We start from the raw sequence: 27,752 nt of genomic DNA, 5'->3' as shown, positions 1-27,752 counted from the left end.
TGACAGAGCATTTAAATAAAATATAGATTGTTGCTAATGACAGAATATTTTTGTTTACACGTTTTATGAGTCACAGAAATTTAGCATTTAAACACCAAAACATCCAAAGAAAAAACAGATTTGCTGTTAAAGTCTGAAAAAAGTGGAGATGTTTGTTGTTTTTTTTCCTTAAATATAATGTTAGATCACAATAAGCAAAATGAAGACAAGCCTATCACCTGCATAGAAATGACCAGATGTAAATGGCCTGTATTTATGTAGTGCTTTACTAGTCCCTAAGGACCCCAAAGCGCTTTACACATCCAGTCATCCACCCATTCACACACTGGTGATGGCAGCTACATTGTAGCCACAGCTGCCCTGAGCCTCGCCTCTGTCAGTGCGGACACTTAATGGATTAAACACAGTATAAGTCCTTTAACAAAATAATTTTATGCAGAAATATTGCAAAAAATGTGAGTATAAATATGCTGAAGAGTATTATTGACGAATAAAAGATAGTGACTGTAATTCTAAAATCAAACGCTGAATATCCCGGGGCTGCTGTTACATCATAGGCAGAAATTCCAATTTTAAATAAACCAGATTTAAAAGTAGAGCCTGAGTTGTTGATCTGATGGCTCTTGACCCTCCTTCACCTCCTCCTCCTCCTCCCTCAGAACTCCACATGGACCTCACCAATTACTACGAACTCAAACATCAACCTCATAACCTGAGGCTGCTGACAGGCTGCCTAGGAGGGGCGGGGCCAGGTGTTGGCGGAGGTGCAGAACTAGATGATCACCTAGCTCTGGCCCCGTCCTCGTGCTCCTCCTCCTCCTCGATGGCCGCAGTAAGCAGAGGTAGGAGTCCTCACCGATCGGCATCCTGTCAAAGCACAGTGTCTGCCGGGAAGACTGCCGCTGTCATCCTGCCGCATCACTTCCTGGATGGAGCCCCGCCCAAAATAGCTATGATCACTGGAGCAGACGGACGAGTGATTGACCATCACCTGGACGAGCTGTGCAAGGAGAGGTAAGCTGATTTCCATAAATATTAACTGAGGCACCTCAGGGTGGGAGGTCACATGGGACTGGTACAGTCAAGTTCACGGACCCAGAGCCTTCATCTGAGTTTACAGATGACACAACGTGTGAGAGAGCTGATTAATCAGCAATTTTTTAAGATTTTAAATAATGAAATGTATAATAACACAATATAAGTAGTGTTTAATTGTGAAATGTCCAAAAAAAAAACTTTTTCTAAAAGGAAATTAGACCTGCAGGCTAATGTAACTTGTTCCATGGTAGTTAAGATGAAGAGCTTTTCATCTGATGTAGCCACCAAACGAATGGCAATAAGCTCCGCCTTACTTGATGCTAATCAGGTTTTAGCCTGTCAGTGTTATGATGTATGGTTATGATATAATAATAACGGTTACAACTATCTACAGGGACCTCCTGCTGGGGGAAATTGACCGAGAAGAGAGGGAGCGCTGCTGGTTCTTCAGCCAGCTTGAGGAGCTGTCACAGAAACTGGCCCAGCTGCCACGCATTGACACGGTGAGAGTTTATTGATATAATAAAGGATATAACCACAGGAATGCAACCTTTGGGTGTTTTTACTCATACATGGACTTGTTATTTTGTCCAGTAATCAGAGAAACCTTTGACCTCTGACCTCGGTGTGTTTCTGCTGCTACAGTTTTCACTACAGATAGACATGATCCGGCAGAAGCTGGAGTTCGATGCTCAGAAGATCCGGTCTGTGATGGAGGAACGCTTCGGCACCAGTGATGAGGTGGTTCACAGGACGCAGGTGAGTTTGATCAACTCAGTTTCCTTAATAACAACTGAAAGAAGCCAAACACTGGACATTGACATTTCCATAGTTTTATGAAGTCCGTTTCTGAAGTTTGGCCACCGCTGTAGGTCGTGTTTGGATAAACTAGCTAGTGCTGTCTCAGTTTGGCCCAAACGTGTAGGTTCATCACACAAACACACACCTGCCAGTCAGTCCTAAGTAACCACCAGAATTTCTCACACATCTTTATTAGTATAATTAACCTCACAGTGTGTCCGATTATCTGTCACATAACTGCACTGAAATGTGTCATCAACAGTACGAATACGGCAAACAGGTCAACATCAGTAACTGCCAGCAAGTGGATGTGAGGCCTAGTAGGCAGTCAGCTGCTTTACCCACCTGTGTTAGCGTCCACATCACAAACAGTTCACATGTGTAATGAAGCAAAGTCAAAGCCTCCATGAATTTAAACAGCTGCTGTGAACGGGTATATTATAGTAGGCAAATCTCTCAGAAACCCCATGTCAAATGTAACTCTTGATGAGCCATGCGATAGCCAACGTTGTTACTTTCTTTTTTAACCCTGGATATCACAGTAATATAACTGAAGTGAATTATCGTGAGAACCCTAATCCACGCAGAGGGTTCGTCGTGGGAACAAAATGGCCGTGAATAAAGTGCAAATCCACAGCTTGAGTCATCAGTCCCGGTATTCATGATGACATGTCAGAATAATTAGATTATAAACTACAGCGACTAGAGATTTCTGCCCATGAGCTGTGTCAGCGACAACTGCTGGTGGAAAAAACACATCTGGATGCATCTGAAATGTGTGTGTCTGTGTGTGTGTTGCAGAAGCGTGTTGCTCGTCTAGAGCAGCTGGAGAAAGAGCTGCAGGAGGCCCGAGGGAGTCAGGAGAGCCAGCTGCAGGTCAGATATACTGTACACTCTAACACACACACAGCAGTGTGTGAATCCACAGGATATTTGTGCATTAAATGTGTTAGTGATGAATTCTGTAGACGCTTTAATTGGATGCAGAGATGTCACATGGCGACTATAAGAGCTGTGATTGGTCAGCTGAGGCTTCTGGTGTCTGATGCTGGTGGATTTTTTTCTTGTGGGTGACCAACAGCAGAAATGTGTAAAAATCTGTTGCTAGAAAAAAGCAGGAAAGGTTAGTATTCATGATTGCTGTGATCCAGTGTCGTGATTTTTGAAACGATATCAGCATGAATTCAGACAGAATAAGGAAGTCGTGTTTATATCGATGTAGTTTGATGTTTCATCACATAACGTGTTATTTGCAAAGCTGTGGGTATAGTTTTTGCATCACTGCTCTCACTGCGTTGTCCAACTTCTGAAACCCCGCCCCCAATCTACCTCTGAAGCCCCGCCCCATGGTCCCACTCCCCTGAAAATTTGCCCTCAGAAGTTCTCCTACAGCATGGAGGTAGACTGCATTGCTCCAACAATGAGTAACACTGATGAATAACTCCACATGATGCTCTCAGCCATGAGAAAAGTCTCATTTGGGTATCCTGGGGTCGTCCTGTTGTCACTTTAGTGCATGTTCCCACTCCAACTCCACATGACAGAGAGACACTGAGCCGTTGTATGCCCACACCCAGAACCCCGGGTACAGTGGCTCAGTAAAGGCGCAGCTGAAAGTGTGGAGGTGGACCATCATGTCCTGAGAGACGCAGTAGAAGGACAGAGCACCTGCAGGCCAGTTTAGATAGATACCAATTCTGTGGGTGAAGTTCTCAGGTGAGAGCGACTTTAACCTCTTTCTGTTGTGACACGGAGTGTAGCTTCCCTCTGCGCACTCCACAGTCCAGGAACGCTCGTTGTGTCCCAGCAGGCAGTTCACTGTGTCTCCATCTCTAGAGATGTTGTTGTAGGTGACACCGATGTCAGCACCACCTCTCCACTCCACCTCCCAGTACACCTTGTCGAGCAGTCCCTCCCTGCACAGAACCTGAGGACAGAACTCAAACCGCTCCGGATGCTCCGAGTATTGATGGTCTGACCAGACACGAGTTGCCTTCCTGTTACTGTCAGTTAGAAGGATCTCAGAGTTGGCAGTGTTGGGGTCAAGGGTCAGGTAGTGGGCAACTGAAGGTGAAACAGGAGAAGCTGATTAGCCCGGGACTGAGCTTGGGACATGACCACCTCATGAACAGCCATTCTCAGAATGAGTAATTACATTTAATGGTCTTTACTTTAAAAAGTGTTTTTTCTTGAAGGAAATTAGAGTCAGTACTTAATGATTATAGGCTGCGATACCACCCTGTCAAATATCCCAAAATCTCACAGCTAGATTGGAACTATTATTCAGGGAGAACATTACCAGGAGATTTTATAGAAAAATTAAGGTATTGGAAATTAAAGGGTTTTAAAGTCGCCTTTAAAGACACAGAGACATTAAAGAAGCAGAGGTACAATTACAGTTTTTCAGTGCCCACAGGTGTCCTCCTGGCAACTCCCTAAAAGACCAGAAACAGTCACAGCATAAAAAACATGTAACATCTGATCAGCGTTGCAATTACATCTATTTGGAGATCGAATGTTTGAAATGGTTTGGCTCACTTGAGGTCTGCTTTGTCGGTGTTTCCCACAGCGATCAAAGTGAGCCTAGACATCAAAGGACACTGAACTGTTTCTGAAGGTTCATCTTCTTCCTCTTCCTCTCCTGACGGCGCTGACGAGTCATGTCCCCCCTTCCCGTTCTCACCTAACTGATCAACTGAAGAAAATAAATGAATAGAAAAATAATCAAATGAAGATTTCGATCCATCTGTTTGATCTAATTGTTTAAACAACTTCAGCAGATTTGATTCATTTGAAGCTGAATGAAGAAAAAAAAATTTAATTTACCTTCAATTTTCATCAGACGCACAAACACACATATGAATATGACAAAATAATAAAAACCAGAAGCTGTGGTAGAGTTTGACTGTAAACATGTGTGGGTTTTTTAAAGCAGGACGCACCTTTCTCTGATGCATGCATCGCCTCCTGGCTCTGTTGTGTTTCAGAGGAAGCCTTCCTCCTCTCAGTTACCTCCTGGGAAACATTTGCATCCAGCTTGCTGTCGCCTGAGTCGTTCAGCCTCTCCGTCGTATTGTTATTAGTTTCCTCGGTGCTAATTGGGTTTTTGTTGGTAAATCCATTATCCGTTTGTTCCTCTGCCTTTACTGGGAGTGTCTTCCTAACTTCCTGACGATCGTTTGTTTTGGGGGTAATCTTTGAAAGATTACTTCTCTTGAACAGATTCAGGAGGGACTCGTCACTTCTTTCAGCTTTAGTGGCTTTTATCTTGACAGCGTTGGAGGAATCTAGCTTTGCAGCACCATCTTTGTCTTCATGCTCCTTTGAAAGGCCGATTCTGAAGATGCTGGAGATGTCTTCTTTGAAATGATTCAAGTCCTCTTTGAGCAGAGTCAGAGTGCTGGTCGGCTTTTCTGGTGGCTGTGTTGTTTTAGGATTTGTGTCTTTGTCCTTGAACACTTTCAACAGTCCTTCCTTGAACTGGCTCAAGTCCTCTTTGAAAAGAGTGAGCGGGCTGACCGACCTTTTCTCCGTCTGACTCGTCTTGAGTAAATCTCTCGCCTGATCATCTTTACCGTTACAGTCCTCTAGGTGAAGTTTGTCGTCCTCGTGTATGTCAGTCTCTGTCTCATCCTGTTGCTCTGAAGGTTTTTCACTGTGGCTCATTTTGTTGTTCTGTGAAACTCTTTAATCCTTGTGACGTGTTCACAGCAATCTTTAAGATATTGATATTTAGGCTGTGGGGATCACCTGTACGAACAGACATGTGTGGAAATGATAAATTTGATTTCTGACTGTAGCACTGCTAATAAAAGGATTTTAAGGAGACAGCAGGGCTCTTCAAGTGTCTGACCAGGATGCCATCTGGATGCCTCCAAAGGGAGATTTTCCAGGTCAAAGTAAGGATTCTAAATCCCTTCTGGTCTGGTGAAAGGGGAACCCGGGGTAGTTTGCTCAGACTACTTCCTCTCTAACCCAATTCTAGCTAAACAATGACAAATAACAAAATACATGTTCTCTAAAAAATTTTCAGGAACTAAAATGTTTCTTCTGGACAGAAAGAAAGTAACTGGTAAATTTCTCCTGAGCTCTGAATGACAGATATTAATATTCAGTCTGCTGCATTTAAAAATACGACCATTTCCTGTCTAAACAGCTGATTCGGTCCTTTTAAAGAAATACTTGAATCATATGATTTTCTGAATCCAGATTTCACAGAAACAGAAAGCGCGTTCATACGTAGTTGGTAAATCTCAGGTCATGTTTAGGCTTGTTAGGAGTTAATCCAATAATCTACTCTTAACAACAGCGTCTCATTGAAATACTCACATCTGCTTCACGTTTCTTCTTTTTTCATTTGCGAACCACGAAAAGATTTGAAAACAAAACACCAAGGCCTCACACACACACACACACACAGACACACACTCTGTCTCTGCTGTAAATCTGTGTCTCCCTCTGGTTTTCTTGCATTTCTGAACTGGTTTCTGGTTCAACCAGTTTGTCTCCATGTTTTCACCTTACTGCAGAGCAGACGATTGGTTGGCTGTGGGGAGTGCTTCCACTTTGCTTCTGCTGTGACGAAATATGAAGTCAAGTTCAGTTGCATGGCTGTAGTCACATGGTCCGGTGCCCTGAAGCAGAAACTACATGTTGGACTACCACTGACCATCAATGTACACAGCAGTCCAGTCCAGTAACATGGCCTGAAATTTAAAATATTATTATTATTATTTTACCTGCGCAACTGGTCGGCATTCTTATGCACAACAAATGTCTGACAGCAGACCATTGGGTGCAATACAAAAAGCAATAACAATGTTTCTTCCCAGACTTTCTTTCTTCACACATAAACAGTCTTTGATGTGGAACCAAGTGCTCCATAAGAAAATCCCAGAAATTAGATATTCAGTTCAATAACTGAGCAAAAACTGTTTGTATCTCAAAGGTGCTTTAAACTCATTTCTGATAAAGGTCAGTCAGTGCAGCTTTACAGCTAAACCGAAACAAAAATGATTTATCAGTCAAGTGTTAGTATTTGGTCAGATGTGAAGTGAGATGTAGCAGTTATATTTTTCCCAATAAAACTAAATCCTGGCATCTTATATTTATGATGCTAAGCATTTTGCATATTAATTTTCATTACTTACTTTTGCATTTTTAAAAAATGGGATAGCTCATGTTTACTGAGCATTAGCCTCCAGAGCTGGAAAAAGAAGCCACAGATTAAGAGTGGAAGGCTGCAGTTCCTCTAATGGCTGCATGTGGCGGCTTTGAAAAGGAAGTTAATCCTCAAAAACACGCATTTTTAGAATGACCAACTTTACAGCAGAAATAAACACATTTACAGCCAGTTTTGGTCTCTGCAGCTAAACTTTCCATCTTAGCAACTGTACCAGGGATAATGCTTTTTAAAAATAAGTCACCTGTTTAAATGAGACTAAGGCTTAAACTTGATTCGAGGTGTTGCCTCTTATTCACACCTGGATGCTGACACAAGCAGCTGTAGATGCTAGCTGTCCACTATGGCTGGCATCAGCTAATCGAAGGCGCTGCCTGGACCTCAAAGTGTGTCCAATGTGCAAAATTATTAAAAAATAAGTGCATATAAGTGTAACATGTTAATTAAAAGTTCTTTCCGACTGCAGATGGAAAGAAACTGTTTTTGTGAGGTATTGGTCCAGATGGACTGAGCCTTCTGCCAAATGAGTGACTCAAAAAGCTGATCCTATGTCCTGCCTGCTGGGTTCTGCAAGCTCACGCTGGTGATTTTAACTGATTTTTCAGCCCAGCAGATACTGCTTATATCTATCTGAAATGTAAATACTTGTTCGTTTAATGGTTCTTTATAACAACAAACTCGGGACCTTTTGATTTGATTTTACTTTTTTCTGACACTAGAAAAATGTATAAAAAATTATATGAGTAAAGAAATTCAGCTTTATAAAGAAGGATTGTTGGTGATTGCAGCAAACCTGAACTTATTTGAAAAACTCTGTAGAACCATCAGTTTATCAGTGATCTGCCAGCTGTGTGTCAATTAGGTGAAAACCTTTCATTTGTGGCTCCTATGAAAAAGTGTTATTTCTTAAAATGCATCAGAGAGTGAAGAAAAAATAAAAACAGACAGAACAGATTTTAAGCAGCTCCGCTCTCCTGCTCTTCAGCTTCCACTCGTTGCTGTGCAGAGAAACCTGTTTTTTTATGTAGCTCAGAGCTGCGTTACGATTGGCTGTTGCCAAGCTGCAGGGTTGGCACTGAGCAAGTGTGTCTGAGATAAAGAGAGCGAATCGGTGCTTCTTTTCTCTGCTCTGCCTCCCTCTGAGAATAATGAGACCACAGAAATGGATACGTGGATGCCAGACAGTACTAACAAATATCACCTCATTAAAAGGGTCAATTCACCCAAATTACAACAGCTCCAGCTCTTCTCCTGCTTTGGGATTCAGGATCTGTCCTGGTTTTATTTATCCAGGTTTAAAGATATCTGTCTCCATGACAACAGTAGAGACAGAAGGAATTTATTTTGTGTTGCTCACAAATTTGAAACATGAATGTCTTTTTAAAAGGATTTATAACTTTACAGGGGATTAAAAACAGATGATAAAAAGATTACAGAAAGAGCAGTCCATAAAAATGTTCTGAGAGGCGTCTTTAATAAGATTCTTGTGGCAAAAGCTCAGCGTGACCTGATGGTGGCAGTAGCCTATCTCACAGTCTCTGACTCTGTGGATGATTGTGCAGCACCTGGATGGCCGGTCTAAGGCTGAAAGGTTTCAAAATAGTGTTTGAGTGTTTATGTGTTTTAGTCTTGCTAGAGGTGGTCGTCCTCCCTCATAGTGAATGAAAGTGATCATGTTTTATCTCCGCCGCATGCTGTCCGCCATTTTCTCGTCACGTTGCAGCTGCTCGTGTTGGAGGATGTTTGGATCCGAGCCAAAGATTCAGTCTGTCCAACTGGAGGACGGAAAAATATTCAGGAGGAAAAAAGAGATTAACACACACACACACACACACACACACACACACACACACACACACACCTCTTTGTCTGTAGACAGTCTTTGGCTCACACATCACACCCCTAGGCGTTACCATGGTGATGGGATGAAAGGGGGGGGGTCTTTGATGGGAGTCTCTGAAGGTTTCAGTCTGTGAATCCAAATGAAGCTGTGTGTTTGTGAGTGGATGTCTATCTGTGTGAGGACCAGTGTGAGGTTTAGACCTGGTGAGGAGGGTCTGGTTTTCACTGCTGGACAGACCTTCAGCGGACTCAGGTGTGAAGGGTCAGACCTGGTTTTAGGGTTCATGCTCTGGTTTAGGGGAAGCTCTTAGGAAATAAAGGTCCTCACAAAGAAATTAGAACAAATGGATGCAAGAAGATTGTGATACGGGCTCTTAAATGAACATTTCACAGTAAAGACATCAAAGATCCTACATCATCCACATGTCCTCTGTCTAGTGTTTCCTAAGAAATCTCACTATAAATTCTGCAGATGTGTAGAATATTTTAATCGGTTCGTAGAGCATTAATAATAGAGTTTGACATTGATACACTGGCCGATATTCAGCCCATTCTGCTTATCTCTGTCTTGCAAATCTTTTAATTCTTGGACTCTACTAGAGTAGCTTTGCATGATTCAAGGTTCAAAATAATCCTTATTTAGCTCTACTGAGCTTACTGCAGCCCTTCAGTTCATTCCCTGTCTGAAACCAGCTGTTTTAGCTCCTCCTCCTTTAAGGCCAACCTCCATGTCATACAGCTTGGCTGCTCCACATAAACACGAGGTTTGAATAGCAGGGTCTTACACAAATGGCTTTTCTTATTATAACATTCATGTTAGCCTAATGACTAATCCTGAACACATCAGCATGTGTCAGCAGCTTATTTAAACCATATATTAACATTTACAGCCCACCGTGTGCCTGTAATTGGTAAATGTATTTTTCCAAGAAGAGGGGTGACGAGTTGCTCTATTTATTTAGAAGACACACTCGCTTTATTTGGAAAAACGCAGGAAAACAGATAAAGCCCAGATGTCTCAGTTTTACAGAAGCTTTCACTTGTGGATCTGTTGACAGCGTGAACTTTGTCTCAAAACCCCACATGGGGATGTGATGTGATTTGTGCATATCAGGCGATTCGTGCACACGTTGTTAAGGTTCTGTAAGTGAGCAAGAGGGATTTTACCTTTTTAGACATTTGTATGCACAGAAAACATTTTGAAAGAGAAAATTATCTGACTTGTGAAGATGAATTTATAAATTATAAATGATCAGCATTTATTCAGGTTTGGGTATATGCATTTGTAAAATAGTTTTACATGTGTTCATATTGCTTTATATTTTTGTGTGAATTGAAACACGCACTTATGAATCTTTGTGTACATTTGTGGATCATACCAAACGCATTTGTAACATTTTTGAGACAAATTTTTCTTCATATGAAACAACGATCAATGTGTCCACACCAAGATGATTATTATAAATAACTTAAATTAAAATTAAATGTATACAAATATTTACTGTACATGAATAAAAATGTGAAATTATCACCTGCAGATTTATCACCTGCTTCCATGTTTATTGTAGTACCTGTTCTGAACAGGTTTGTTTGAGGTAAACATCTCCCATAATGTTAATGATAAAAATAAAACTGAACTGAAAATATAATTTATTTTTTCTAAATAATGATAAAGGAAATTAATTTAAAAAATCAAAAAGTATAGCTGTATATGCGAAAGGTGGAGATCAGACTAGAAGTAGGTCAAAGATACCATCTTTATGCATTTTTCTTCTTCTGTCTTTCTGTGTGCAGCTCTCTGGTGCCGAGAAGCCCCCTGCTGGAGAACCAGAGAACAGCAGCTCATCATCAGCCACAGCAGCAGGAACAGAAGCTGCAGACGGTGGTAGCAAGGTAACAACACACCAAAAACTCAATTAATGTCTACAACATTGTACTTATAGAGTGAAACTTACAAAAGCGTACCCTGTCATTGTATAGTTTGTAACTATGGCTGGTGGAAGTGGATAAGATCGTTACTGATGTTTCCTCCGCAGGTGGAGATGGTCTTCTGGTTGCTCTCCATGCTGGCTAACAGAGATAAGGAGGAGATGTCCCGGACTCTACTGGCTCTCTCCAGCTCTCAGGACAGCTGCATTGCCATGAGAAAGTCTGGCTGCGTCCCCCTTCTGGTCCAGATTCTGCATGAAGGCCCGGACGGAGGCAGCGGTCCTGGTGAGACAGCAGCGGGTGGTACCACAACAGGCTGCAGCCGTGAGGCCAGGTCCAGAGCAAGCGCTGCCCTCCACAACATCATTTACTCACAGCAGGATGAGGGCCAAGCCCGCCGGGAGATGAAGGTCCTGCACATGCTGGAGCAGATCCGGACCTACTGCGACAGTGGCTGGGACTGGATCGAGAGCCACGCCGGGACACCTTCACCAGGGGGAACCAGAACCACAGGTGAGCCATGTTTAAAAAAACAAACAAAAAAAACCTGAACATCAGAACCCGAGCAAAAAAACATAACGGGGTTCACTAACTGGTGGGTGACATCACAACACCTACATCCATCTTTTGTACAGTTAAAGATAAACAAACTTACATGTTACATTAGTTGTATCCTACAGTAGAGGACAAAAATCTATAAATCTATAGATACAGACAAAACCACCAGTGATCCAAGTTCCAGTAAATCTGATGAAACCAAAACGACATGTTCAAAATAACGCAAACTTATGTGGATTAAGTTAAACATCTTGTTTTTCTCCACAGATATCCCTGAACCCGTGGACCCTCAAATCTGTCAGGCCATGTGCGCCATCATGAAGCTCTCCTTCGAAGAGGAGTTTCGACGAGCCATGAACGAATTAGGTTTGTTTGACACCAAAGGACCAGTTTGCAGTTTCTTTGACGCTTTCGTTTTTATGCCCGATTGCACTTATACAGTGAAAGTATCAGTTATTTCCTGTAATGCATAGATTTGATATTTGATCTGTTTTATTTTTAATGTGTTTTTCAGCTATTTCAATTCAATTTAATTCAATTTTATTTATACAGCACCAAATCACAACAACAGTCACCTCAGGGCGCTTTATATTGTAAGGTAGACCCTACAATAATACATACAGAGAGAAACTCAACATATGACCCCCTATGATTTTTTTATTATTCAATTTTGGAATTTATTTTACAATTACCACAAAATATTTATATTTTAAATAGCAAACATATTTAATAAAGCCATGGAATATAAATTCTGTTTTATGTCTCATCATTGGGGGAGTCACAGTAGAGCAGTGGCTGTCGCGTGGCAAAAGTAATAAAAGACGTTAAGACAAAGTAAAGGTTAGAAGGAGTTTTGGAAGAATTTAAGATTTGAATTTGGGCCAAAGTTTGGGAATGACTCCAGTAAAGTATCAAGTTTAAAAATACTTTGGTTTATCTTTGCTACAACAGAGCTTTGATTTGTAGTATGTGTTTCGGTATTTTCACATGAGTTTGTTTTTTATTTCTTTCAGGCGGTCTGCAGGTGGTGGCAGATCTGATCCACCTGGACCAGGAAATGTACGGCATGCAGAACGACCCCATCAACATGGCTTTGCGTCGCTATGCAGGGATGGCTTTGACCAATCTCACCTTCGGGGATGTCGTCAACAAGGTACAGAAAGGCACTGTGAGGAGGTTAACTGACAGCAGTGCAACAATAGCAGCACCCCACTCACACCTGCACTCCCTTAATCTGCCTTTTTAAGAATGATCACTTTAATTTAAAAGTCCCAACAGAAGTCTGATCAGGACAGATAGTTTTGCTGTCAACACAATAAATAAATAAATCTTAAATTTTCTTTTTAATTTATTATTTTCTCTGATCATTTTTACTTGCTTTACTTTGACAGTAGCATCATTTAAATCTGGCTCAGCCCTTTTTACTGATCCACTACAGTAATACATTCATTTTACTCCTGCAGGCCACTCTGTGTTCGAAGAAGAGCTGTCTCCAGGCTTTGGTGGCCCAGCTGGCCTCCGACAGTGAGGAGCTCCATCAGGTGGTCTCCAGTATCCTGAGGAACTTGTCCTGGAGGGCTGACATCAGCAGTAAGAAAGTCCTCCGAGACATCGGCTGTGTGTCTGCACTGATGACCTGCGCGCTGCAGGCCACCAAGGTAATGAAAACAAATCTCCCCCCAGAGAAGGAGAAGCTTTTATTTTGGAAGATCATAGAGAATAATCTGGAGGAACAGAATGAAACAGAATTTATTACAACTTTTAAAGTTTAAGCTTTTTTCTTTTCGTTTTTTTACCATTTTTCCTTGTCATACCTAAGAAACCTGTTTTTGTGTTTTTTGGTTCTGCAGGAGTCAACGTTGAAGAGTCTTCTGAGCGCTCTGTGGAACCTGTCCGCTCACAGTATCGACAACAAGGTAGCAATCTGTTCAGTGGATGGCGCTTTGGGCTTCCTGGTCAGCACACTGACGTATCGCTGTCAGACCAACTCACTTGCCATCATCGAGAGCGGCGGAGGAATCCTTCGAAATGTGTCCAGTCTGGTTGCCACACGAGAAGACTATAGGTGTGCTCATGAGACTCAGAGGTTTCACCCTCATCTAACGTTCCCAGACAACAATTATTCCATGTTCATGATAAACGTTTCATGTAAAAACTTTAAACATGAGCATATGTACAAGTAATCCCAGTGAGCTAATTGCTTAGACTTCAGACTGCTCTCAGTGCTCAGGTTAACACTTTTTTTATTCGTGGATCTGTATGATGTCACAGAGGAGCTGGCACAGAAGCCGCAGCAACAGGATATTAATAAACTATGCAGATTTTCCCCTAAAAACGGGGCTCTATTGTAATTCGATTTCTATTCACTGTTTTTTTTAGATCCCTTCCTCCTATTCCTGTATTATATTAAAATAAATTTGGAGACATTTGTAGAAAAAAGTATCAGATTTTATTCAGACATTGTTGTATTACATTACGTTGATGCATTAGAAAGGAGATACAATGTGATGTTCACCAGATATATGATCAGAAACCATACAGTAGTATAAAATAACATAATCTGAACTAAACATAAAAACCTACAACTACAAAAGAGGGATTTTTCAGTTGTATATAGCAAAGTTATTAAAGTGCCTTCTACATTCTTTCTTTCTTCGCAGGCAAATCCTCAGGGACCACAACTGCCTCCAGACTCTGCTGCAGCACCTGCGCTCCCACAGCCTGACCATAGTAAGCAACGCCTGCGGGACTCTTTGGAACCTTTCGGCCAGAAGCCCAAAAGACCAGGAGCTGCTGTGGGACCTCGGGGCAGTTAGCATGCTGCGCAATCTTATCCACTCCAAGCACAAGATGATAGCCATGGGCAGCGCTGCAGCTTTAAGGAACCTCCTAACCAATCGACCGCTTAAATATAAGGACACTGCGGTTGTATCCCCCGGGTCTTGCATGCCCTCACTCTACATGAGGAAGCAGAAAGCTCTGGAGGCAGAGTTGGATGCCAAACATCTCGCAGAAACCTTTGATACCCTTGAGAAACAGAGCCCCAAACACCTGACCCTCAACAAGCCACTACGTTACATCGAGAGTTTGGCAAAGGATTACGCATCTGATTCCGGTTGTTTTGATGATGATGAGGCTCCAAACATCTCAAGTAGCCTGGACACTGGGAGTTTCTCCATGCTGTCCATGTTTCTCACCAACTCTAACCTCCTGCAAAACCAGCTTCGCAAGAGGGATAGTGAGCCTGAGCGAGACGTAGACCCGCCTCAGACTGTCGAGAAGAAACATGCTTCTCCTGATGATGTGGTCTCTGCTGCTGCAGAGAAGCTAGCAGAAAAGATCACCAACACAGTTGCCAAGATTGACAGGTTAGTGGAGGACATCACCATGCACACATCCTCAGAGGACAGTTTAAGCCTAAGCTCTGAGGACCACCTGGCAGACTGGCCTTATGGACTGGATGAACTCAATGAAGCCCGGGCAAAGTCATGTTCCCCCTGCCGTCTCTCTGATACAAGCAGCTTAGCCCACAGGGAGCGGCTCAGCAGAGCCCATGCCCTCTTGCGCCTCAAAACTGCCCATACTAGTGTATCAACAGATAGTCTGAACAGCGGCAGCACCAGTGATGGATACTGCGGAAGCAAAGACCAGATGCGCCCTTCACCAAAAGCTCTAATGATGCAACAGCAACGACCCAATCAGCTCGACCTGAAAGTGGCCCATCAAGAGTATATTAATGTAGGACCTGCTGCCCTGATTGAGAGTAGCCAGCAAGAAATTCCAGAGAGAGATTCTGCTGAAAACAAAAATGTAAAAGTTCTAGAGCTCAGCAATGCAAACACAGAAAAGAACCAAGATCCACCTGTACAAACACCAGTTAGTGCATCCACTAAAGTGTCCTCTGATGTCAGCATGACTTCAATAAAACTTTCTCCTACTTATCAACAGGTCCCTCTCATTCAGAGTGTAGCCAAATTTGGTGTAGCAAAGACTGCTATCAATGTCCAGGCTGCCCAAGCAATGAGGCGGCAAGCATGGGTACCTACTGTGATGACAGGAGGGAGTATTGCAAAATTTTCTCCAATCACTTCAACCCGAAGCCCAACCATCGGAACGATGGAGACAGTCCAGAAATATTCTGTGGAAAATACCCCAATCTGCTTCTCTCGCTGTAGCTCGCTGTCCTCCCTCTCCTCAGGCGATGGAGCTCTGGATGGGCAAAGTGAAAATGAACTGGAAAGTGACTCATCATTAGAAATAATTGAAGTGGAAGATGGAGAAATGGTGAAGAGAGTTGAAGAGGATGAAACCTTGGAGGATCTGAGTGACAGTCAACTGCTAATGACTGATTCAAAAACCTTCCCAAGCAAAGAGACAAATCCCATTGAGATCCCCTGTCCAGCCAAAAGGGAAAAAGTGTTCCTAAGAGGAGCTTCACCTGCCATACTTGAAGACCGATCACCTTCTAGTTCATCTGAGAACTACATCCATGAGACACCCCTGGTAATGAGTCGCTGTAGCTCGGTCAGTTCACTGGGTAGCTTTGAGTCTCCTTCCATTGCCAGCTCAATTCAGAGTGATCCATGCAGTGAAATGATTGATGGAACAATAAGCCCAAGTGATCTTCCTGATAGCCCAGGGCAAACCATGCCTCCCAGTCGAAGTAAAACTCCATGTTGTGTTGAGCCCAATGGGCCAGAAACACAGATGACAGGAATAGCAGGGCAATGGGAAAGCAGTCTGCGGAAGTTCATGGAGATTGCAGACTCTAAGGAGAGGTTTAACCTTCCTCCTGATTTGGACACAATGATCTACTTTACTGTGGAAAAACCCACCGAGAACTTCTCTTGTGCTTCCAGTTTAAGTGCTCTACCTCTACACGAGCACTACATACAGAAAGATGTAGAGCTCAAATTAACTCCCCTGCTCCAGCAAAACGACAACCCTGAGGAGGATGAGCAAGGACATGACAATGGGGAGCGATACAGTGAGGGCAATTCAGATGATGACATAGAAATCTTAAAGGAATGCATCAACTCAGCAATGCCATCAAAGTTGAGAAAAGTAAAACCTTGCCTGATGACCACGATCCCTCCTCATATTCTGAACTCCCAGGGCCGAAAACCAATTCATCTTCCAGTTTACATGATGCTCCCAAATGGCAAAACCCAAATGTGTCCCGGGAGAAGAATTGTCATCCCTCAAAAAGACTTAAAATTTGATGATTCATCTTTTACTGATTCAGCAGAAGGAACACCTGTCAACTTCTCAAGCACGACATCTTTGAGTGATGAAACACTGCAATATCCAGTGAGGGAGAGGGGGGCTAAAGACTGCACAGCTAAAGGGATGAACAAACAGAACGATGAGGCAAAGAGGATTGAAGACTTGCGAATATTCTCACATTTCCACAAACCCAACCGGATGAACTACTCACCTGAGATACAAATGAGCAGAACAACCAGACATGTCGTTCCCACTCAGAAGGTGCTGATGCAGAGCAAAGAGGTAGCTGATAGAGTGGCAAACCAAAAAAATCGTGAACAGTCTCCTAAACAACAAAGAAGGAGACAAGATCAAGGCCCCATCAGAAAACTGGAACTGCCTGTCATTAAGCAAAACACAGAAAGTAACATCAATATGGGTTCACAAAAAGGAAATAAAATGTACCGACAACCAACATTGTCTTCAGAGGACAGCAACAGCTTCTATGACAATGACAATGAGGTCATGAATCGAAAACATTTCAGAGAACCATGCAAAAGCAATCTTTCCCGAAGCATGACAAATATTGGCCGGTCAGATAATTCCCAAGCAAAGTCCAGAGGGTTTCACAGGATAAAACAGAATCTGATAAAAGATGAATCAATGGCTTGTTATTCACTCAGCTCCTCTCTCAGTTCACTGAGTGATGCTGAATATGATGATCATAAATCAAAAGCCCAACAAATATGGTACAAGAACAGACACAATAAAGCAGTGAACATAGTACAGCAAACAAAGCCAGTGAACATTCACTGCCAATACGAAGAGCAAAGCTCGCCAAGCTCTGTCAGCATGGATTCAGAGGACGATCTCCTTCAAAAGTGCATAACATCTGCCATGCCCAAACAGAGAAGGAAGTTGGCTGCCAGGAAAAAGAAAGCAGAAAATACTCAAAAACAAAAACACAAGGTTTCTGGTGGGTGGGACGTGGATGAGGAAATAGATAGTGATGACATGGCATGGGATAAAGAGTCAGACCTCAATAGTGTTGAATGGAGAGCCATACAAGAAGGTGCTAACTGTGTGGTCACTGGACTACAAGCTTCAAAGTCTCAAGACCCGTCCTCTGAAGAGACTGAGTCGGTCCTGTCATTCATGTCAACATCCAGCTTTACACCCAAAGAAAGAAAGTTTGCTAAGGACAAAAAGGCAAATAAACCTTTAGACTTTGCACAGCGCAAGCCAGTTCCAAACTTACCAGTGGTTTTCAGAGGCAGGACAGTGATTTATACACCGAAAAAAGAGACGGCTCCATCACAAAGACCACCTCCCAGAAAAGTACCAACCAAAACAGATGCTCCAAAGAATCCAAACCTAGCGCAGCACAGATCAAAGAGCCTTCACCGGCTAGGCCACCCCCAGGATATGGAACTGTCTTTGCCAAAGAGGAGCTCTACCCCACCTCCAAGAATACCAAAAAGCTCATCTTCTGGATCATCGCAGAGCTCAACACCATCCAAACAGTCACAGAAGAAGATAACTTCTCCAGCTCAGACTAACAAATCCATCCAGAAAAAGAATGCTACACCAGCTAGTAGCCCACCAGCTACTAGTCCTCCTGAAAGAAAAGGACGCTCTCCTGTTGTGAATCAAAATGAGAAATCCCCACCACCTAAAACTCAAAAGTCTCCTGTCCGAATTCCTTTCATGCAAAATTCTGTCAGGCAACCCAGACCATTGTCCCCACTGGTAACAAACCAAACAACTGGTAGACAAACAAATCAGGTCAATGGGAAAAGGGTGGTACCAGCAAATCGGTTTGATCTCGTTAGGATGACTTCTGTCCATTCAAGTGGCAGTGAGTCTGATCGCAATGGATTCTTGAGACAGCTAACTTTCATTAAGGAATCAAAGACCATGTTGAGACGTGACAGCTCTGCTCGCAATACACCAGGATCTCAGAATGGATCACCTCGCAGAGCAGTTCCTGGAGCTTCAGCTGTCTTCTTGTGCTCATCCCGATGTCAGGAACTTAAGGCTGCTGTGCAACCCCCAAGAAGGGTGCAAGTAAAAGATCCAGATCAAAAACAACAAATCCAGAGGCCAAACACCGGCCTTCACAAGCAGACAGCAACTCTATCAAGAGCAACATCCAGTGAAAGGGACCTATCTTCAAGACGCTCAGCTAGGAGAACAAGCTCTGAAAGCCCCTGCAGGGTGGCTCAGCGAAATGGACCTGGAAGACTTTCTGGACTCAGGCAGCAGCAAGACAAGGACACCTTTAAACGTCATGCCTCATCACCAAGCATAAACATACTGAGCCGAGTGACCAGTCGTTCTTCCCTCCGCTCCTCTTCATCTGATTCAAGTGGAAGAGCGAAGAGTGAGGATGATACCAAGAAGAAAGGGCAGAGGTCCGCATCTCGTCTAAAAGATGGAGTTACCTGGAGGAGGATCAGGGATGAAGATGTACCTCAAATCTTGAAGAGTACTCTGCCAGCAAATGCATTACCTCTGGTGCCTTCTCCTGATGGAGAAAAGCCAAAGCCACCAGCTCTTCCAGGAAAACTGCCAACCATTCTACTTGCATCCCGCAAGACAAGTGATGCAACCGTCCAGACAGAAGATTTATCAAATAACAAGACCAACTCAAGTACCTCACCTACAGTCGAAACAGCTCCAGTGATCTCTGAGGAAGTAGCAAGACTGGCCCTCCTCAGAAAGATTAGTGCCACCTCTGGGAGTAACCTCCAGGAAGGAGATTCCGAAGGCTCTCTGAGGAGCACCATCTCCACTGGAACAGCAGATAGCCACATGGGTGGAGTTGTGACTTTCCGACAGGGATCCCCAAGCAAGGCTGCACGAGTCACTCCATTTAATTACATCCCCAGCCCCATGACATGCTGTCTACAAGACAGCCAGAACCAAGTAGGGACAATAATTGAGAAGTCAGGGGGGAAAAAGTGAGCCATGGGGTATTTGGTGGATTATTGGTTGATACAGATGACCCAGCACTCAGATGGACAGATGAGGAGTGTGCTGGTCCCCATACCTCGGGTATTGACCCTTATTTAAACCATTCACTGGAATCAAAGTTTTTCTCTGAGCAATTGATTATGGCTTCCTTCTACCATTCATACAAAGTTGGATGTATGCATTGAGGCAAGTTTGACCTGAACAAACCACCAATAACTGTCAGTTATTGCACTTCTAAGGAAAATCTCACATGAAGAGAACGTGCATTTTTGTACTCCTTTTTTTTGTATTTGTAGAATAATCATTGCCTAGTAGAAATTAGAAATTTCAGCACGTATATCATCAGTTTCTTGGACACAATCGATTAAAAAGACCAATATTATGCAAACTTTTGAATGATCACTTGGTTGGACTTCTACATAAAAAGGTTCAAACTGTGGCAGACTGTTGACAGACTCTTACTGACATAAATACACTAACATGTAAAGTATTTTTTACATAAATACATCATCGCTTGGAGTCCTCCTTCCATGCTCAGCTGAATATGATGTTAGCCTTTCCTGTTACATACAGAGCCCAGTAGGTTTTCCACATTTCCGAGGAAACCAGTTGCTCAAATGCACTTTTTTCCCCCAAATCGCTGTTCTCGATCAATATTACACTTGTATTTCTGTGAATTTTCCTATTTTATTAATTTCCTGATGTGTGTATACACTTTGTGGATGTTTTTTGAAAACTCAACGCATTGTTGTCTTTTCAAAGGCATCCTTTGTAATGCGTTAAATGATAAAAATGTAACTAGTACAAAACTGAAAAATCTGGATACCAAAATGAAAGTGAAAATGAATATGTTGAGGTTTTGGGCGTGCTTACTCGACAACATGAATATACAAGGTGTGATCAAAAAGTTACTTTTAAAAAGGTCCAAAAAGAATTCACAAACCTTTCCTGATTTACAATTGGTCAGTCTCACATTCATGGTCATCATTTTTAGATCTCTCTAAAAGTCCTGCTTTTTGATGCACAACATTTCAAGTCATTTCCACTGAATGTTCTCACCAAGTGCACGAGGACAGGACTTCCACATAATCATTCAAATAAAGCCACATTAGACGCTATCTGGACATGCCCAAAAAGATGAGCTTGGACAGAAAGTCAGAAGTGTAAATCGAAATGATTTTCTTGGTCCTATTCTCAGAACTTCTTGTTCACACCTTAAAAATCCACCAAACATATTTTTGTCCAGTCTTGCACAACAGCTATACCACACATTTTCAGATTTTTTTTACATTAACACAAAGGTGATAATTATGTTTATTTCAAGTGAAATGTTGGTTAATCTTCCTAACATTTTGTCCATTCGCTTAGAGGGGCAAAATATAAGAACTATCCATTATGACCTTGACAGTGAACAATACCATTAACACCTTTCTGACAATCTATTAGCATCATAAATGCAGACATCATGCCGCAGCTGTCGAGTCAGATTGCACATGTGTTTAGTGAATGTCTGAATGTATATTGCTATACAAAACTTTTACTCTACAGCAATGAATTATAGCAGTTTAAATTGAGCATTTCCATAAAACAGTTCTACTCTGTCATTTGAAAATTGCAATGACCCAAACATGCAGAAATATTACAGCATCTTCCACAGAAAGCATCAGCAGATTCTGAACGATTTCACTCTTTCCAGTTCTCTTAATGTGTCTTAATCAGTATTGTAAATATGCAGATATACTACAGCTCCGTGGTGGGTAGAAGAGCCTTGGTGTCGCTCCCTGACAGCATGCTAATATATTCACTGACTGTATACACACACCTGTTAACATTGTGGACACTGAATAATATTCAGTGTTAATATACTCTCCAAAGCCCGACAACAGCGTTACCTGCCATCTGTATTGTTGTGCTGCAAAAACCTATAAAGATATAAGCTGTCAGCATAGATGAGCAAAGCGACTCCATGCCTCTGACGTTGTGTTTGCTACTAGATTCAGGTACTGTTTGCTACTTCACTGATGGTCGGGCTTTGAGTGGACAGACGTGCGTTCTCACAGAAGTCATCTTCTGGAAGTCTTTATAATGTGTTAATATCCGCTTAACTGTATTGCTGTAAAAGTAGTGATAGGTGGAAAATACAAAGACGATGAATATTCTCTGTAATTGTACCATCACTCTTTCATGTGTGCCCGCTGAGCTGAATGGGATGAAAGTTAGTCTACGTTAAGGGGGCCGGTAATTTAAAAAAACATAATTCCTTACTGTGTTCTCAAAGCATGTTTCAATAAAACCCAAGAAGCTTCCGAATGCAATCCTTTCAAGTCCCAACACCAATTTAAAGTTTTAAAAGTGATTCACTACAGAAATCTATCTCTTGAGTGTCAAACACGATTGGATTTTGTGCAAAGCTCTGGAAGAAGTAACTGAAAACATCTGCAGAACACTGCGCACATGATTACAGTAGTGTGGTTCAACAAAGCTGAGAAAGTCACAGTGTTTTAGTCTTTTAAACTGTTAGGAGAGCAGTTAAGAGGTGCAGCTGTTTGCTACTTTATCACTTAGCAAACCAGAAAAATCAAATAACCTGTTAAATCCTTAGCTTGACATATTCCCCATGAAAAAGCAAAGGAAGAAAAGTCACATCAATAAGATGTAAAAAAAATTACCTGTTCTGACATAACATTTAATCTTCATTTGATATTTTTCACTCTTTTATGATGTAGACCTAACAAGTAATTGAGTAAATAAGTAGAATATTAATCAATAATAAATCGGTTAAAAAAAGAAATCTGATCTGAGCTTTCCTAACCAGGGAAAAATATTCAAACATAATGATTAAAATATTTCTGAACATCCAGTGAAAACCTTTTGAGCTTGTAACTGTAGACCTGAGAGGAAACTAGCTGAGTGTTTGACACTCAAAAGACAGATTTAGGGTGCAGAATCACATTAGCAGCCCCATCCAGACTGAATGAGGTGTGAACAAGACGAGCAGGGAGACAAATACCATCTGAGTCTCTGCTGGTGCCTTGTTTATGCGTGACTGGAGACAAGTTTAATGCAGGTCTGAACCTAACTGTGAACTTGGTCGAAGCATCGTGAGCATGAACAAGGCTCCAGAGGTATCATGGTAACGTGCAAAACAGACGTATGTCATTTTAAATGTCTTCATTCAATAAAAAGTGATGTGTTTCCTTAAACAGCTGTGTCGACGTTCTGTCCAGTCAGGGGTGTCCACACCGCCGGAGTCGTAACAAGTAGTAATTTGCTTTGAGCAAATGTCAGGTTTCACTGGTTAGTGTGTCTTTATAGCCGGTAGGAGCTTTCTTATACGGATTTCACTTTATTTGGACCCAACACTAAAATGTTCTGGTAAAGTGCTGCCCTCTTCTGATGGCAGTTTTATTGCATACAAAATGTAACTTGTAAACAAAATCTCCCAAACTATGTATTAAAAAAGTATGGTTACACTGTGAAAAGCAGCAATTTTCCAAAGATGATTAAAAGCTTAATGCGTTTTATAAAAAATAACTCTGAGCAAATGATATTCAAACAACAGCTTCTTCATAAAAAATGACTTTCAAAGTCAAATGTCAAACATACATCATCTCTAAATACAACCATTAATTTTTTTTTTAACTTTATTTGGGGGGGGGGGGGGGGGGGGGGGTGTTTACGGCCTTCTTTTTCTTGATTTTGAATTAAAGCCTTAATGACCTACAGGAACCCGTAGAAACAACAAACTGGCAGTAAATGTAATTTGGGCAACAATTCTTAAGACAAGGTGCTTTCTTGCTTTCTTTAAGATACCGATTAACCAAACAACTCTGATCATTTTATTTTCCCCTTTACAGTATGTAATCTGGCACTTTTGCTTGATCCATTACATCAACATTTATTTCAATCTGAGTTAACATACAACTGGAAAAATGTGAAATATTAAACTGCTACATGACAGACATTAACTATACTAATTATAATTTAGTAATGATTGACATCAAACTCTTCATGTTGCTTCACATTTAAAGCTTTGCTCAGCATCAGACTTATTGTGAAGTAGTCTTGATCTCCAACAATCCTTAGGTATACAAAATCATGTACTTCTGCTCTAGGGTTAGAGGTCAGCTAGTGCTGTGCGCCTGACGCAGTGGCACCAGCGCAGGTTTGTGCCGAGTCAGTGAGTTTGAGAAGACTTCAGTGAAACCGAGCCAGACCACGAATGACAAGGAGAGTCTGTCCAACAGGGAAGGTCAAATCAGAGCTGTTGACTTCTGATTTCTTCCACCTCTCTGTCTGCCTGCTCTCCTGCTGCTTTCAGCTCTACCCTCTGCTGCACCAGCCGGTCCCGAGCCTCCTGCAGCTCCTTGTTCAGCTCCAGATATCGACGACACTTCTGGAACCGTAGCTCCACCTCGCTGTCTGCGGCACGGGGCACGTCTGAGGAGGAAACAGAGTAAACCTTGAGATTTCGATCAGTTTATATATCTGCTATAAAGCAGCAGCGTCGGATGAAGTTTGAAGCAAGAAATCTACAGTGTCCCTGAGAGGTCAAATACACGGCACCTTAGAAAAACACTACAAAAACACACTAACAGACCTTGAACACTGGGGGAGAGAGTAACATGACTAAACTAACAGTAAATGTGTTTCTACATTATTAGGAGTCATGCAATTAGCTGTATCTTTTTCTGCCTCAAAGATAGGGCTGCTCGATTATGGCAAAAATGATAATCACGATTATTTTCACTGAAATTGAGATCTCGATTATTTGACGATATTTATTTAACCCTTTAAGATCTACCATAGAACCAAGTCCGCCAGAGCTTATATTATTTTTTTACATGCTGTAGTGCCATTTGTGGGAGCATTTCAAGTTGCATCAATACAACTGTTATAGCCCATATTTTAATAATATGTATGCATTAAGTCCATAGTAATTACATTAATTGCAAAAAAGTGCAATAAACTACAAAAAAATTGAAAATCGTTTTTGGGTTTTTTACATATATTTCTACTTGGATAAATTTAAGAGGTTTATCCCTCAAAACTTTAAATACAAAAAAGTTGCAAAAAAATAGTTTACAACAACAGGAAATTTATTTTGAGTGTCTTCATAGTTTTATTTTGGAGATACACCAATTTTTATATACTGCAGGAAAAACGAAAAAACAATCCTATGATGCAAATTTGCAAAGAAAACAGCAGGTGCATCAAAATAAACTATTTCCAGCAGTGCAGTTTGAGTTCTAAGCATCCCAGAAACTATTCAGAAAAGTCAAACATGACCAGTATAGGCTTTTAAGGCCTACAAGTAAAAAACTACAATTTCCGCGAAAATGACGTCACTTCCGGTTTCGGCCAGGAAATGGCGACATGCGATAGTTCGCGCTGACTTCTGTTTTAATGTGTGAAGTGTTACGAACAGCTGGTCGGATCGGCAAAGCGTGTTTCTGGAATATTATGTTTTTGTTCCTGCAAGCGCTTTTTATGCAGTTTTTGCAAAGATTTATGTGGAAGGAAACCGTGACCGAGGACAAGCTGATGGCATAAGATGTAAGTACAACTCCTCCGGTTTCATATGCAAAACAAATTATTGCGCTAGCTTACACGGTTCAGGTTCTACAGGGATTTAAAAATAGTTACACAAAACTGAGCGTGCTGCTCTGACCGGCTTTAAAGGGTTAACAATAACAATGTATTGAATAATGACTTTGAAAAATAATATAAAATAGTGTGCAACACCACTGAAGTTTTTTTTTACCTCTCTTTTCAACCAACGGCAGTCACTCTCCTCTCCAAATAACTTCTGCTTAGCTTTCCGAGCTTCCCTCGGGTCCTCTTAATCAGCGGTCTCCAACCTTTTTTGCGCCACAGACCGTTTATGCCCGACAATATTTTCATGGACCGGTGTTGTGCCAAAAAGTGATTGTCTGCCAAAAACTGATTTCCGGTATTTGCCAAAAAGCGATTGCTCATATTTAAAGTGCTATAAGTAACTTGTTGGGCTATAATATGTTAAACATATGTCAAATGCATCCCTTATGGATGACATAAAGACATAAAAATAAAGTTCTATCTTATCTTATCTTAATCGGCTCAGTCATTTTTAATGATCGTTGAAAGCCCAGATCGTAATCGTGATTAAAATTCGATTAATTGAGCAGCCCTACTCACAGATGAACTTTCTTTTAGCACGTTTCAGTCCAATCCTGTGCATGTACTGCTTTCTGTCACTTTTGCAGCCATTACATCACGTTATTGTCTCCCCAAAATCACTCCCATTGTGTTTTGTTGTCAAACCCAGCAAGTGCATGTGGCTGCCTGCTCGCCCACCGAGCCAAAGTGGCACCCCGTCAAACCACATTGCTTGACTTGGAGATTATAGTTTAAATCACTAAAATTGATTCAAACACAAAAGAGTAGATGACAACATCACACCACCCTACTTCAAATATGCTGAACTATTCAAAAATAATATAAAATGGTTTACTTTGTGGGTTTTTTCCTGACCAAGAAGCTACTTACAATGGCCAGTGAAATGACAATTTCTGCCCCTTATATTCATCATCAGTCGTGACAAAAGTGACTGTGGCTTCTGACATGCTGCTTTAATGAAAGATCCCAAACTTGCTCTTTCTCTGTCTCTCCTTCCCAGTGCTCCCAGTTTTAAAAGTTGCCACTCACTATCATCCCCACCCTATACACGTCCTTGTGGAGTCACCTTGTCCAGTCTTTTCTAGGATGCTGAAGATCGGGTCATCAGGAGCAGCTCTGTCGAGGTCTTCCAGGATCTGGTCCACGGTCGGGGGCTCAGGACGGCTGGGCAGCACCATCCGCTTCTTACTTTTAGAGCCAATATTCATTCTCCTACAGTTTGAACTCCAGCTGCTTGCATGCAACACAAACCTGACCCCGGGTAACAGAGTTTATTTAATGAGGTCCAAATCTGCTTCTCGTGTTCAACAGCAATTTTATCACCAAACTATTACTGTTTGTCTTTAAGCTCCATTTAGAAAAAAAGTGGAGGATCTTTCGCAAAATAAAAAGCGTTTTAAATATATTTCCAAACTGCTGCGTTCTTCGCCAAGTCGGCTTAAAGCAAGTCATTCAAGAATTATCTAAATCATAAGAGTGTACTTTATGAACTTCATCCATTCCTTTCTCTTTATAGAGCCGAACACAGCAATGCTAGCGGCTAGCCTAATCACTGTAAAAACGATTTGCAGCTAAATGTAGAAAAAAAATAAAACTGTAATTAACCGGTGGAATATTTGGAAGCCGAATTTTGGAAAAAATTCTGAAAATTGCTGAGAAGTATTTTTAACTACGACACATGCATTTATTTTAGCTGGATAGAGGTTCTATATTATTTCTGAATCTATGAAATAAGGGTTCGGCTGCATTAGGCGTAGCTGATGCACAGCACTTACCAGAGTTTGTCCTGGCTGGTGAAACCTTGCAGTGCGTCTCGACAGTCGTTCCCCGTCTTCACTGTTCGTTAACCCGGACTAAGGAGCACAAAAAAACAAGCTAATTCTGCTGATAATACGGCTAACATTAGCAAACAAACTTAAACCTACGCACGTCAGTACGCCGCCTGCCACGTCAGCACGTCGGACGCGTCACATGACAAGTCAGAAGCTAAAAACTCTTCTTCTGAATTTTGATGCCGGATTCACCATAAATTGTATGTAAAATTAATTCTCTGTCACAAACATTTTCCAGCAAGTCATTAAAGCCTTTGAAATTGTCCTTTTAAGAATGAATTTGAAAATAACGTAACAATACACGATTCAAACAGACTTGTGTGGAGAAAAAAGTGAACTGAAGAGAAGATCAGATCAAGAATCAGAGCTTGAATAATAAAATCATTTCAGTTCAGGTGTAGCATTTCCCATTTGGCTTTGCTCACAGTTTGCTTTAAAAAAAATGCCGGTAACATGTATTCTCTTATGACTGGAACAGTACCTCCTGACATGCAACCTCCTAAATGAGGAATCCAACCATGACGGGATGGACATATTTTAGCTTCACTGGGAAGGAGTTCTCATGTTGTTCACCTTCATACATGTGCAATAATTATATATGAATATTAACCAAACCAGCAGTTGTTCAGTACATTTGCTGAAAAATGTCAGAAACTGTTTAAACTGTTGCACATTCATTTTCTTTTGATAGAAGACGAATCAGTAAATCTGCTAGTTTGCAAAGAGTTTTT

At 41.6% G+C, this 27,752-nt stretch overlaps 3 protein-coding genes across 4 annotated transcripts in view; 1 reads left to right on the top strand and 2 right to left on the bottom strand.

Moving 5' to 3' along the window:
• Nucleotides 1–22,734, top strand: part of apc2 (APC regulator of WNT signaling pathway 2) — a 46,359-nt gene extending 23,625 nt beyond the window's left edge. For both annotated transcript variants that reach the window (XM_026194173.1, XM_026194174.1), the window contains 11 exons: nt 660–1,014; nt 1,433–1,541; nt 1,684–1,797; nt 2,641–2,715; nt 10,658–10,756; nt 10,900–11,305; nt 11,618–11,716; nt 12,364–12,503; nt 12,814–13,008; nt 13,201–13,415; nt 14,011–22,734. In XM_026194173.1, the coding sequence (XP_026049958.1) occupies nt 660–1,014; nt 1,433–1,541; nt 1,684–1,797; nt 2,641–2,715; nt 10,658–10,756; nt 10,900–11,305; nt 11,618–11,716; nt 12,364–12,503; nt 12,814–13,008; nt 13,201–13,415; nt 14,011–19,522 (7,319 nt within the window). In that variant the 3' untranslated portion in view covers nt 19,523–22,734. The remainder of the gene's footprint in view (nt 1–659; nt 1,015–1,432; nt 1,542–1,683; nt 1,798–2,640; nt 2,716–10,657; nt 10,757–10,899; nt 11,306–11,617; nt 11,717–12,363; nt 12,504–12,813; nt 13,009–13,200; nt 13,416–14,010) is intronic.
• On the bottom strand, nt 2,722–6,198 carry LOC113037272 (E3 ubiquitin/ISG15 ligase TRIM25-like). The gene is made up of 5 exons (XM_026194175.1): nt 6,169–6,198; nt 4,782–5,589; nt 4,378–4,534; nt 4,237–4,274; nt 2,722–3,903 (listed from the first exon to the last, which is right to left on the bottom strand). The coding sequence occupies exons 2-5, from the start codon at nt 5,503–5,505 to the stop codon at nt 3,344–3,346; spliced, it is 1,479 nt and encodes a 492-aa protein (XP_026049960.1). The 5' UTR covers nt 5,506–5,589; nt 6,169–6,198; the 3' UTR covers nt 2,722–3,343.
• A 451-nt stretch (nt 22,735–23,185) lies between the features above and the next one.
• c15h19orf25 (chromosome 15 C19orf25 homolog) lies at nt 23,186–27,167 on the bottom strand. The gene is made up of 3 exons (XM_026194172.1): nt 26,965–27,167; nt 26,256–26,440; nt 23,186–23,971 (listed from the first exon to the last, which is right to left on the bottom strand). Exons 2-3 carry the CDS (start codon nt 26,395–26,397, stop codon nt 23,790–23,792), a joined length of 324 nt encoding a protein of 107 aa, XP_026049957.1. The 5' UTR covers nt 26,398–26,440; nt 26,965–27,167; the 3' UTR covers nt 23,186–23,789.
• Between the last annotated feature and the right edge of the window lie 585 nt (nt 27,168–27,752).

This window comes from Astatotilapia calliptera, chromosome 15, assembly GCF_900246225.1.
Source record: "Astatotilapia calliptera chromosome 15, fAstCal1.2, whole genome shotgun sequence".
In the NCBI taxonomy this organism is placed as follows: domain Eukaryota; kingdom Metazoa; phylum Chordata; class Actinopteri; order Cichliformes; family Cichlidae; genus Astatotilapia; species Astatotilapia calliptera.
This window is presented reverse-complemented; position numbering and strand designations above follow the sequence as displayed.